Raw genomic sequence first — 14,009 nt, 5'->3', positions numbered from 1 at the left:
CTTTTCAATCAGGTCAATACAAGCCTGCAGGTCCAGGCCAAAGTCAATGAAAACCCACTCAATTCCTTCTTTCTTGTATTCTTCTTGTTCCAGGATAAACATGTGGTGGTTGAAAAACTGTTGCAGCTTCTCGTTGGTGAAGTTGATGCATAGCTGTTCAAAGCTGTTATACTGCAGGCAGAAAGTGAACGCCTAAGAGCCTGGAGACTTCACTGTCCAACTCAAGATATGCCACTACCAGTAGCCTCGGAAGAGTAAAAACCACCCATCACTTCCCAGCTGTTGATCAGATCAGGTGACAATTGGCCAGCATGTTTGTACCCCACACATAAATTCCTGGTTGATAAAACAGACTGCATTGAATAAATAGGAATGCCATCGTTAACTGAATGAAAATGGCTACGCACCGCAACCAGGTTACCTGGAGCTCCAAGCATGCCAAGTGTATTGAAACATACAAACAAACAGCAGTGTTCAACTAAATAGTTGTGCTAGCACAAGGAATTAGTGCTAGCACAACAGGATTTGCCCCTCCTCTCCTCTTCCCAGTGGCGGAGCTTGGCTGACACACTTCCTGGGGGCATGGCGCCCAGCGCAGGCAAAGAGGGCAGCCACAATGGCACCCCACCAGGATCGCACTGCCAAGGGCGGTGCACTCCCCTGGCCCCCCTCTTCCTCCGCCAGTGCCTCTTCCCCCACATGCCTTATACCATCCCCCAGAACAGACTTAAGTGGGGGGCGCAGGGGGAGGAGAAGGGGAGAACATTCAGCTGAGCAAGGAGAAAATATTGTACTGATAGAATATTTTGCATAGTCCTATGTTGAGTAAAACCCAAAACCTTAATGTAGCTTCTCTTCTACACCATATGCTATGATTCTGCCTGTCTAGGTTAAATACTTTCGCTTGTCCCATGCCCAGAAAGAAATGGTCTGAGTGGTTTTATGCATCTCCTGTGCTTTCTAGGCATGGGTCTCTACGGTTTTGCCTTTGCCCTGTTGCTTTCCCCTGGAAAACCTCCTCTTTAGTGCTAAATTGGAACAAACAACCCAGCTGCCTTTTGTTCTAATTCAGAGCTAAACTACAGGTTTCCCGGGGGGGGGCAGGGAGGGAAGTAGCAGGCCAAATGGAAGTGTGGATGAGCCCACAGTTCTTGAGATATTAAAAAAGGGAAGTGGCCTACATATAGAGATCTATTGAGAGAACACGAAGAAAAAATGGAAAATAAAAGAGTACGACGAAATTAAAGAGGATTTTCAGAGTTGGGTCAAATACATGTTGGAAATGTAAAGAAAAAGAAGGTACTTTATATCATATGTGGTGGGAATGTAGAGAAGTCAAAAAGTTTTGGGAGATGATTTACAATGAATTGAAAAAAATGTTTTAGATTACGGTACATTTGTAAAAAAAATCCAGAAGCATTTCTGTTAGGGGTCTTAGGACAAGACCTGCCAAGGAAAACAAAGAACTTATTTGTGTATGCTATAATAGCGGCAAGAGTCTTGTTAGTACAAAGATGGAAGACTGACGAAATCCCAATGAAAAAACAATGGTAAGAAAGACTGATGAGTTATGTGGAACTGGCAAAGTTAACATACAAACTACATGCGAAGGACAACTGTGACTTCAAGGAAGAATGGGAACTTTTTACAAATTATTTTAAAAGACAACAAAGATTTAGACTCCTTGGCAGGTTTTGAATAAACATCCACAATTTTATTAGTAGAACAGATGATAGATAAGGTAATGATATGTACAATTTAATAACATGCAGAGAACAATATGTATAAACAAACCAGGGGGGGGAGCTGAGGGAAGTCCTTGGAGTCCTTGGAATGTAATTGGGTATACAGTGGTACCTCGGTTTACAAACAGTCCTGTTTACGAACGCCTCTGTTTACGAACGCAGCAGACTCGGAAGTGTTTACACCCGGGTTCCGCAGCGTCGGATGCGCAGATGCGATCTGCGCACTCGCAGAAGCGTTCCTTCGAGGAGTGAATGCCTCCGTTTATGAACGCCTCCATGGAACGGATCACGTTCGTAAACCGAGGTTCCACTGTATTGATTGTTAAATTATTTTGGTAAAATTTGGTAAATTTGTTTATATATATATATATATATATATATATATATATATATATATATATATATATATATATATATATAGTTTCAGGTAGGTAGCCGTGTTGGTCTGACACAGTCAAAAAAATTTTTAGAAGTTGTCCAGTAGTACCTTAGAGACCAACTAAGTTTGTTCTGGGTATAAGCTTTTGTGTGCATGCACACTTCTTCAGATACACTCTAAGGTCTCTAAGGTGCTATTGGACAATTTTTTAATTCTTTTTTTATTTTGACTGGGTTTAAAGTTGTTCTTTATCCCAGAAGAACCGATTCCCTAAGGAGATCTATTGATCTCTAACGCAGAATTCTCAACAACCTCATCAAACTGGATCCAATTCTATAACTTGGTTGAGTTCTGAATTTTCACAATGTCTCTTTCAACATGCCAACAACTTTCTTTGGGCAAGGAAGTCAGCAGCAGTTCGGCCTGTGTATTTCATTCTTAGCAACACTTCCCCTCCATTACACAGTGCAAAATGAGGGCCAGTTTTGAAACCCACCTCAAAGATCTCAAATCCAGCAATGTCCAGAACTCCGATGAAGAACTGCCTGGCTAGCTTGGTGTCCAAGGTTTTGTTGATACGAAAAACCAGCCACTTGAACATGCGATCATAGGTAGCTTTGGCCAAGGCTCCCACTGCATACACAACCTGCAAATAATTATGTAACGATAATTGGTCAGAATTTATATTTCTTCGTTTCTGATGGTGTTACATAGCAATGATGATGATGGTGGTGGTGGTAATAATAAAAAAAATATTATTTATACGCCACCCATCTGACTGTGCTTGGTGACATAGTCAAGCACAGAAAAGGGAGGGAGGGAGGCTATTTATAAAATAGAATCAGTACGTTTCAACTGATACTTAATGAAATAGTTTCTGGATAACTAAATGCACGATCGTGAGCATATGCACACTGAACTCAGTTGGGCTTTATTCTGAGTAAACATATTTGATAATTTAAGCACAGGCAATTTTAGTGACCACCACTCTTTTGCTTGAAATATATATTTCCCACAAGTGACACGAGATTAAAATGCACAATCATTCTCCCAGGTGCATCACTAAGAGTTCCTAAGGGAAACTGGAGGCAGGGAGACATAAACCCAAGCCGTACAGTCCAAGAAGCTTACCTGCTCCACATTCTGGCCTTTGGTCACATACTCATTTCCAACTTTCACCCGAGGATGGAGCAGCCCCTTGATCAGGTCACCTGAGCTGATTCCCATGAGATAAGATGCTTTATCAGCACCTGCAGTGCAATTAAAAAAAATCATAAATAAGAAAGTGGTCTTGATGAGAAAGAAATGTGGGTTCCTGTAATTTAGAACTCCTTCATTAAGAGCCATCACCCAGCAGGAACTGCTTATATTTCAAGCCTTTTAAAAGTAGACCAATTTGGGCTCCACCAGGTAGTAATAATAAGGTCAGAGATTTATAAACCCTAACACATGTGCATTCTGGTCCATAAAAGCTGATGATTCCACAATAAATTTGTATGACTGCTTCCAGACTGGCATTATACTGGTGGGGCTCAATTGCCTACTGGCAGGTTCAGGTTGTGCCACTGAAGTGGATTATACCACTCTTGTACAACCGCCCCGCCCCCCAATGGACTGTTTCCTGTAAGGAAAGGGACAGGAAAATGCACTGGAAAGTGTGGGATAACAATTACTTGCCCATAACATAGTTTAAGCTTCCCGCAAGCAAATAAGAAAGATTGCTCATAAACAGTGGATTTTGTAAAACTCCCCAGAAAATTTGTACAGACAAATAAGGATGAATTCTCAAAGAAACAGGTTGTCTGGAAGCGACCTTAGTCTTTTCAGCAAGGTCCAGTGAGCACCCATGCAATTGTGCCCTCCCCACACCCGGTTCATAAGGATCCTGGGGAAATTTATCTTGGTAGCTCCAGAGAACAGCCATTCCCTCATTCACAAATGCTCCCATAGCTGAGTTGACAAAAAGCTAAGTAACGGGGGAGGACAGGGTAGACACCAGCAGTGGGTCCCAAATGCCACTGGGCTTGGCAGCTGCTTGAGCTTGTCAGGTGCTATCGCTGGCTCTGCTTCCAAGTACAGTGGAACCTCGGTTTATGAACACCTCGGTTTACGAATTTTCGGTTTACGAACGCTGCGGACCCATCTGGAACGGATAAATTCACTTTCCATTACTTTCAATGGGTAAGTTCGCTTCAGTTTATGAACGCTTCAGTTTATGAACAGACTTCCGGAACCAATTACACCCATACTTCGGGTTAAGTACGCTTCAGGTTGAGTACTCCGCGGACCCGTCTGGAACGGATTAATCCACTTTCCATTACTTTCAATGGGAAAGTTCGCTTCAGTTTATGAACAGACTTCCGGAACCAATTGTGTTCATAAACCGAGGTACCACTGTATCACCAGACTGTTAGTTTTGCTGCAACAGACTGATCTGGCAGCCACAATGGGATTTGTAGGCAGCAATGTAGGCAAACTCCCTTACTTTCAGTGCCTTCAGCCTCTGCCTGTTCTTCGCGTTGTTTCTGCTTGAATTTCATGTTGCCAAAGTGCATGATGGCTCCTACTATCTTATAGCAGCCATATTTCTCCTCGTTGCTGAAGCCCAGGATGTCCATCGCATGCTGCGGAAGGAATCAGACAAGGTGTGGTCACGCCGCCGCCATCATTCCACTAACAAACAGAAAAGGACGAACTCAGGATGTACTGGCCTCAGTCCAGAAGGACTGCTGCACCCTTCTGGTGATGCAAATGCTAAGCAAATGACAAACGCACTATCCTGGCTTGTCTAGCTGGCATTTCTTTCATGCTTCTAAAATATACCTCATTAAAATTAAGTAATAACTCTCAACTGCCTATATATGCAGGCTTTTTCTATTTTCCATTTACTGTACACCTGAGTTGAGTTCATAGAGTTTTCCAAGGTGCCCATGGTGCACCCTCCAGACCCCTGCCATAAAATTTTCTAGCATGCAGATAATCTAAAACAGACAAATCCAGAAGCCCATGGACTTCTTGTTAGGAGGCTGGTTGGCAGAACCAATGTGGAGAGGGTAGAAGAGGGTGAGGAGAGAGAGAGAGAGAGAGAGAGAGAGATCCCACAGAGAGTGCTGTGAGCCAGACTGAGAATCTTGGGAATACGCAGCCTCCCCACCCCTTAAATAAGCAAAGGATGCATTATTCACATCAAAACAAGTGCCATTTTAAATGGCTAGCTATGTAGCAACAAATGGGAACTGTAGCTTGTTAAGGGTGCTGGGAATTCTAGTTCATTTTGGGGGGGGAATACAATTTCCAGGGTTCTTTGTGGGAAACAATTGTGCTTATTATATTTATTTTCTCTCCCCTTTAAAAATAATAGGTCTCAGAAGCAGTTTATAAGGCTGTGTCCATGCGTCATGAAGAGACTTTGACACCCCCAGTTGATTTCACAGTGGATTAACACATACATCTGTAGCCAAGAGTTCCTCTCCATCATCCAGGTTGTCTACGGTTGTTACACCTTGTGAGCAGAAATGGTAGTCATAGGGGTTGGAAGACAGCAGCAGCATATCTGGGGGGAAACAGACAGAAGATGCATTCTTTGTTTCATAGCATATTGTGGGCACAAGCCCAATTTGAACTATAAAGCAAGTGGCTATGAATCAAGGATCAGCTTGGAAGTTTCAACCTCGGAGGCCACATAGTCTCCATTACGCGGCTACCAGAAAGGCATGTGCATTGTATAGTTGCATCTCCCGCCAGCTATCTTAGGAACACCCTTGGGCTGCTGACTGATTTAGAAGTGGTCAGCCTTGGCCTTGTGAGCACCAGATAAGATTACTGCTCAGTAGAGCTCTCCAGACCTGCCTAATAAGGTATTGTTTGTCACCGAGCAGGAAAGGCAGCAGGCAGTAGCCCAGATTCCTTACTGCCATGGCAGGACACTATGCTAAAAATCCCTGTCCGGTCGGAAAAGGGTTTCGCCTACATTTCCTATTTCACCGCATCTGGTTCCATATTGGAAAGATGCCCTGAGTGCAGATCATAGCATGACTGGGAGGGATCATTATTGGACAAGCTTGCCATCCTCTCAGAGAGAGGTCCTACATGGATATGTCTGAAGGACCTCTCTGCTCACAGTGCTCTTATTTGTGTGAGGTTTGCAGAAGCAAACAGGGAGAGAAAGATGGAAAGGGAGCAAGTGCAAACATTCTCCGTGATCCAATTCTGGTCAAGCACAGTAACCCGTTCCATCAATATGTGGATAAGGGATGCCCAATAAAATGGGCATGCTGTTGACAGTAATGACATGCGGATGAATGGCATTTGCATAAATGACAACTGTATTCAAATGCACATCTGAATAATCCCCTGTAGGTTCTGATCCAGAGGGTGATAAGTGTGTGAGTCTGCTCACACAAACATCTATGTTTCTATGATCTATCTCTTGATCTGGCTCAGAGGTACAGCTTCTGAATCAATTATGTTAAACACCCGACTGATATGCAATTAAACTAACTTCCAGTGTGCTCAGAATCATGGACCCAAGAACAAAGGGTGCTTAAGAGTAAACGGAATTTTGAGCAAATTCCAAAAAAATTGATAAAATGTTCAAAATTTGAATTGTACTTTTAAATATGCTCAATTTTCACTTTTGAAATTGAAATTTGAGGACGACTTAAAACATTCTTAAAACTTAATTCCTGTTTGTAACTTGCCAAATTCAATATTCTACATCCAACCGTGATGGTCATTGGGCAGGTTGCCTTGAGGTCCTTGGAGGGAAGGCAAGTTATAAATGTATTTACATAAATAAATCTCAGAAACAAGGTTCACTTTAAGTGCACTGATAAGCACAAGCCTTTTCAAAGCACTGGTGCCAATGTCACAAGCCTAAATTTCAAAAGCACTGAGCAGATATAAGGTGTGTTGACATTGGTGGCATCTAGGAATGTTCAGCAGGAAGGATGGACAAATTTGTCAGAGTCGGTTTCTTATGTTTCGAGTTTTATTTGAGTTATCCAGTCTGAGATTTTTTAAAAAGAAGATCCTCATGAAAATTCATCAGCATTTTTGTGCAAATTTCTCCTAATATACACATTTTTGTATGATTTTTGCATAACATGCACATTTTTGCAAAGCAGTTTCCCCTAATATAATGCACTTTTGTATGTTACTTTTCACTAATATTTGCATTTTTATGCATACTTGACCCTACTATATGCATTTTGTGACACATTTCTTGGCTTGCAAAATTCAGAGAAGTGTGAATTATTTCAAAGGATAGCTGTGTTTTTGGGCCATGCATTGTGCACATTTGCTTTTAAATATGCATGGAATTGAATTTATTCCCAATCCCTACTCAGTAGCCCGGAATATCATACCGAGCACAGCTCTTTTGTGATCATCTGCATTGTGTTTTCCAAACTTGATTGTCAAATTTCTTTGTATATTATTTTAGTGCCTCTCACCTTGGAGTTCTGGCTTCTTTCCGGAAAGGATTTGATAGTAGATGTGGTAGCTCCTCTCTCCTGGCTGCTGGAAAATCACTCTCGATTTTTCCAACAAATCTAGAAACAACAGGTAAGAAATCAGATTGTGGGGCTACTACTTCAAGGGTTTATCGAACTGCTCAAATAAAAAACAACATGGGGTGTCATGTGACAGCAGCCATTTACTCACAGATGTCAATGTCAGCGGAAGCCAGCTTCCCTGAAGGACCAAAATGGATGCGAATGAACTTGCCCTGTTTTGATATGAAGGAAGGTGGCAAATGAATAGAAGTACTCACTATGACCTGCTGGCTCTTAAAGAGGAAACCTGCTGTATTCAAGGTAAGATTATTTGTGCATCTAGGCCAGTATTGTCTACTCTGACAGACAACAGACAACACCTCTGACAGACAACACCTCTGAAGAAGTGTGCATGCACACGAAAGCTCATACCAAAATATAAACTTAGTTGGTCTTTAAGGTGCTACTGAAGGAATTTTTTTATTTTGCAAACAGCCAGATAGTAATAATAATAATAATAATTTATTATTTATACCCCGCCCATCTGGCCGGGTTCCCCCAGCCACTCTGGGCGGCTTCCAACAAAACAGAAATTCTAAAATACAGAAATCCAAGATAGAGGAATAAAGTGCTATCTGATTATAGTCTCTGAAGTTGCTATTCAAGGGGAACTCCTATTGGCACCAATGGAGTTGCCCCTTTGCATGCAAATAGCAGCTTCAGATTTTTGCTGGGATTGTGACAGGTAAGGAAGAAGTTAAACTTCCTGTCCCCACCTGTCTTCACACAGCCCAAAGGCTCCTCATGCTTTCCCATACTTGCTATTTCCATAACATAAATGTGCAGCTTTAATTGCATTCACATTAAAATCATATTGTGTTTGGTCATAACCCCCCTTCCTCAGAGGCTGATTTCTCTGTTCCAAATATCAAAACGTCACTATAATCTGCTAAGCTAATGAATAAGAGAATTGTGTGCACTCCGGCGAACAGGGAGGTAAAGAGGCCGAGTTCCCGCCTGCCGGGAGCTTTAAATTGCCGAGCCCCGCCCCCGACCGACCTTATTGGTTGGGCCGGGGGTGACGCAGGCGGGAACCCTCCACCGCGCAGGGGCTGAGCTCGAAGCCCCTACGCGATGGTACAGTCGGGAGGCCCACAACCCCACCTCCGTTGAATGCGGAAGTGGCTTTTATAGATATGGAAAGAGTTTGTTCCATACGCTTCATTGTGTCATAAACATTTCTATAGGCTTACAAAAAAAACCCCACATATGCATACTGCCTGTATAAATGCTCTGTACTGTACTGTATTTTTGTTTTTTAAAAAACAAATACTTACAAATCGTGAGGAATTGTCATTTCTCAGGGTTTTGGCGTTGCCAAAGGATTCCATAGCAGGGTTAGCCTCAATGATTTGATCTTCAAGGGTACCCTAGGTCACATAAACATAGAATAGTTCAAATACCCAGTGTTGCAAGCCAGATTTATCTGAATACTGATGACAGCAAGACGAGGACCACAGCGTAGAGGATGCCATTACTTTCTTAAACCTTGACCAATATCAGCAGTTGCCTCCTGAATCACTGATATGTGGCCCTTGGAAGGCTGCCCAGAAGAGAAAGCAGCCCTTAGGCTGAAAAGGGTTCTCTAACCCTCAATCAAGGGTAGCCTCCAAATGTTGTCAAAGTACAAACCCTATCATCCTTGACCACTAGCCATACCGGCTGGAGCTCAGGGGAGCTGCACTCCGAAAACATCTCTAGGGCAGTATGTTGGCTACCCATATCTAGAAGAGTCGACTCATATTTTGGATGCAGCTTGAGCCACATACATTCTAGAATCTAGAGCACTGAGTTTGAGAGATGTTCAGAGACTACATATAAGCAATGCAATGAGAGGGAACAATGTTTCTTACTGGAGAATGGAGAGAGAACATACAATGGAAGCATCGGGGTTCTTCCAGATGGGTGTTTATTGTGGGATCAGCACTCCTCAAGTATGGAAGTTGTTGGGTTTTTTTTTTTTTACAGTGTCCACGTGACGTCATTGTCATCAAAATACCAGCTCATATCTCCCTGCCTTCCCTTTAATCTGGATTTGCCCTTTCCAGAGAAAATCCAGTAATAATAATAAAAAATCCCAGCAACAACTGATGCCAAAGACTCATGTGCAACATCCCAGTTTACAGTATTATGCCTCCATCTGGAGGCACCCTCAGGCTACTTATGAAGGTGTCAGTATGTCAGAAATGAACAGATGGACATAGGAGCCTGAACCACAAACATGGGGTGTAAATTCAGTTTTGGATAGTGACAGAGGATTTGTTTGCTTCTAATTCTGCCTCTTGTGTTGGCTTGGAATGCAACACCATTGAAATGATGCGTTCTGAAAAGTGGAGATTTACATTTTATATTACCGCCACTCATTCAAAAGGAAAGGAAAGGCGCCTCTTCTTTTTCATGCCTTTAAAGCTTAAAAGATGAAGGGAAACTTAGAAAGCACTAAGTATGCCAGGGGTAGGCAACCTAAGGCCCATGGGCTGGATGCGGCCCATTCTCCTTCTCAATCCGGCCTGCAAATGGTCCGGGAATCAGCATGTTTTTACATGAGTAGAATGTGTGCTTTTACTTAAAATGCATCTCTGGGTTATTTGTGGGGCATAGGAATTCGTTCATCCCCCCCCCAAAAAAAATTATAGTCTGCCGCACCACATGGTCTGAGGGAAGGTAGACCGGCCCACGGCTGAAAAAGGTTGCTGACCCCTGAAGTATGCAATCCTATACCCATTTACCTGGGAGTAAGATCCACTACCCACTGTTAAGTAGGGTTGCTATACGTTCAGAATTTCCCGGATATATCCGGAATACTACAGCCACAAGCAGTGTCTGGGTGGAAATTGGTGAAAAGTCAGTGAGAATCCAGATGTATGGCAGCCCATGTCGGCAGTGTCATTTCCCCTCAAAAATGTCCAGCTTTTCACTTTTTGAAATATGACAACCCTACTGTTAAGACCATGTTCATGGAAGACAATCTAACTTGGCCACAAGTGATCGCCAAAGAAGAAAGAAGTTGATTAAGCTTAGACCCACTGAAACAATCAGGCCTCTGTTAGGTCCATTGATTTCAGTGGGTCTACTCTCAGTAAAACTTAGTTGACTACCACCCCACAGTACTGCATTATCAGAGAAGAGCAAAAGAACTAGAGTAAAATGAACAACTTCTAAATAACTAAACAACTTTTGAAATACACACACATTTTAATGTTTAGCAGATTAAAGGCAAAGAATGAAGAGTTGTTGCTTTTCTACAGATTTTTGGAAACACCCTATAATATTCCTTTGTTGAGATACTTTGTTGAGATGCTTTGTATATTATATAGGCTATATTTCTGGACACTAGAATGAAGCCAGAAATGCTGATTCACGCAATCATTCTGCTTGTAGTGGTCAGCTAAAATTGCCACATGTATCAGCTCTGCATCTGGTGCCAAGTGGTCAGATGCAGCCACTGTAGGCACTTTTGGATGATCTGCTTCTTGAATATGCATCCTGATTTGTTTGCAGGGAGGTTAGATGATGTTGGGTCAAGGCAAATATGACCTTACATAAAACTGATCTTTTGGAGAAGCTGGCTTGTTGCACGGGACCTCTCAATCAACTATAATGAAAGTCTAGAAATACTGTGCCATGCACAAGACCAAACCTTTCGCATGCTCAAATGGTCCAAAATGGAAGTCAGTGCACAAAAAGTTTAATCATATGCACAGCTGCTGCTTCATATGGCCAACTAGCCACAGGCAAGGACTAAAAAGAGCTGCCATGAATCTGATGATCATGTTGCCTGCTCCTCAAGTACCGTTTTCTTGGAACTAATAAGGTATTATTTTATCTCTCTGCCTTTGAACATGAAATCAGCTACAGTATTTCTTTTAAATACTTACCCCAGTTTTAGTGGCAGGAGCTTGCTATAACCAAAGATAAGAAAATAGCATTACAATTCCAGAAATATAAAAACAGTTTCACAGAAAATTCCATCCAAAGAGGAGGACATTTCAGATTTGTCCAGAATAATGTTTAAAAAGCTTAACTGTTTAAATTAAAAAACCCAACTTTTTTATTCAAAAAAACCCACTAAAATATGTTAAATAGATTAGATCAAGAACAAGAACAGCATCAAGAAGCAAGAGGGTTAAAATCAAAATCCAGGGAAGGAAAACAATGCTGGTGAATTTCTTTTGGCGTAACCCAAGTCCAAAAATAATCAAGAAGTAAGAAGAAGAAGAAAAGGAAAAGGAAAAAAAGGAGTGTGAGAAGAAGAAGAAGAAGAAAGAGAGTCAGAAAACATACAAAATGAAAAAAGAATCAAAGGGAACAGTATAGATAACGGAGGGAGGGAATCACAAAAAGCAAGGCTTAAAAGAAAGAGTTACAAGACTGCCTTGGGGAATTTCCCCCATTTTCAGAAAAGAAAAATTGTGGTGTGGAGGAAAAAGCCAGTGACTAAAAAATTCCGTAAAGCAGCCACTGCTTGGGTTTTTTTTAGCAGCGCCCACTTTATGAAACCTTTTCCCTCAAAGCAATTTTTTCAAGCCTTGCTTGTTTCAAAGTAAAAGGAAAAGTCACGTCCACCACGCACGCTGCCAAACACAAAAGAAGACCAAAACAAAACAAAACAAAAATGAACAAAAGAAAACAGCCAAAAAGAAAAAGGGGAAAAAAAGGTTTTCAAATGAGGGCCTTACTCCTTTCTTGCCCGGAGAGTCACCCAGGGCTGCGACAATGGCAAAGTACTGAATAACCCGCTTGGTGTTTACAGTCTTACCAGCACCAGATTCTCCGCTTAGAGTAATAGAAATACACAGATCAAGAACACGAAGCAGCTACTGTCAAAGGTTATTTCACAGGCACACAGAAACAGCTATCCAAAAAACCACCCACCCAGAAATATACAGTACAGCAGAGTTGTGGGGCATGCGGGGAGGGTACTGGAGCATCGGTTGTTTATTTGGGTATGGTTGCATCTGGCATGCAGGGGACATTTGTATGAGAATTGTTCAGGGTAGAAGAAGTTCCCCAAAAGAGCAAAGGTGATGTTGTGACATGGGGGGAGGCTGTCCTGACATTGCTGCTGAAATGGTGTGGGAAACTGATGTCCCTGCTGGATTGAAAATGTGTCCCCATCTGCAAGCTGAAAGACCTGTATCAGATTTGGCCCATGTGGGTTCCTTGTGCTGCAAGGCTGCCTTTGAGGGAGCAGCGAACATGTAGTTCAAGCATAAGGAAACCTGTGGCCTCATTGGACTACAACTCCCTTCATTCCTGACCATCGGTAATGCTGGCCGATGATGATGATGCCAGTGGGAGAATCACAGGTTCAAGCCCTTGCCCTGATGCAAATGCACCTACATTTTGCACCTAGAGCAACGGCAAAAAGTGCAGATTCTTAGTGTATATCTTGTAAGAGCTTTTACAAGGCACGCTTTAAACGGAAAAGGAAACAAGGCAGCTGAACTTGTTTTTTCCAATGGGCCATTTTACTATTGGGCAAAAATGAATTGGTGGTTAATAATCTTCCACTTTTATCTCAAGCAGAAAATGCATTTCTCATGAAGTTACTGGAAAGAAGAAGATAGATTTTCCTTTCTTTTCGATACAAATCCAGAGAAAATTTAGTTCATCCATGGAATAGAAGCAGGGCCTCCAAGTATTCCTGGCCCAAGTCCAGCAGGCTGGCTCCAGGGTCCAGGTTTCTTTATCACCCTCCCTCCTGCCCCTTTCTCTGCAAAGCCCTCTGGCACTGGCCTGGCATTGATTTCATGCCTATAGTTAGCTGTTCTTCCATTGTAATCCCAGCACACAAAGAGACATGCTCGGCAGTGGGGGGAGCGGGGCCTCTGTAGGACAAAAGCCAAACATTGCACGCTATCAACCCCTGCTTTACCTAATTAGGCCATGGCCAAAGCTTCAAGCGTCAGGGGCTTCTGGCAGTAGACTAGGCTTTATATAGCCTCCTCAACATGGCTGTTCGGTTATCATGTCTTCCTCCTTGCTCCTCTACAATTGGGCCTCAGCCACCCCAACATTCCTCTGCAGCTGTGAGGTAGCCATTTCAATATCCTCCCCTTATCCTATCAGCTGCCTTTTTCTCTACCTCTACTTAGCTAAACCTCATCTCCTTCCTTCAAGTCATTATCCTTCATTGGGCAACCACACCGTATCTCTATTCTCTCTTTTAATCCCTCCACTCCACTAGGGATGGAAGGATCTGTCAATTTTTTGTCCTAGTTTCTCATTTTTCCAATCTTGGCTCCACATTTTGCAGCAATTTGTGACTTTAAAAAAAAATCCTCATGAAAATCCACCAGCATTTTAGTGCAAATGTACCCCGATAAA

At 42.4% G+C, this 14,009-nt stretch overlaps 1 protein-coding gene across 1 annotated transcript in view; it reads right to left on the bottom strand.

Moving 5' to 3' along the window:
* The window catches only part of MYH7B (myosin heavy chain 7B), a 54,185-nt gene that overhangs the window by 26,200 nt on the left and 13,976 nt on the right, over nt 1–14,009 (bottom strand). The window contains exons 7-16 of the mRNA XM_035124249.1: nt 12,359–12,455; nt 11,558–11,581; nt 8,957–9,049; nt 7,789–7,852; nt 7,578–7,676; nt 5,574–5,677; nt 4,610–4,748; nt 3,256–3,374; nt 2,621–2,770; nt 1–171 (exon numbers count right to left, since the gene is read on the bottom strand). Coding sequence (XP_034980140.1) covers nt 1–171; nt 2,621–2,770; nt 3,256–3,374; nt 4,610–4,748; nt 5,574–5,677; nt 7,578–7,676; nt 7,789–7,852; nt 8,957–9,049; nt 11,558–11,581; nt 12,359–12,455 — 1,060 coding nt within the window. The remainder of the gene's footprint in view (nt 172–2,620; nt 2,771–3,255; nt 3,375–4,609; nt 4,749–5,573; nt 5,678–7,577; nt 7,677–7,788; nt 7,853–8,956; nt 9,050–11,557; nt 11,582–12,358; nt 12,456–14,009) is intronic.

Source organism: Zootoca vivipara, chromosome 7 (assembly GCF_963506605.1).
Source record: "Zootoca vivipara chromosome 7, rZooViv1.1, whole genome shotgun sequence".
Lineage (NCBI taxonomy): Eukaryota > Metazoa > Chordata > Lepidosauria > Squamata > Lacertidae > Zootoca > Zootoca vivipara.
The sequence above is the reverse complement of the archived record's forward strand: the minus strand, read 5'-3'. Positions and strand labels throughout refer to the sequence as shown.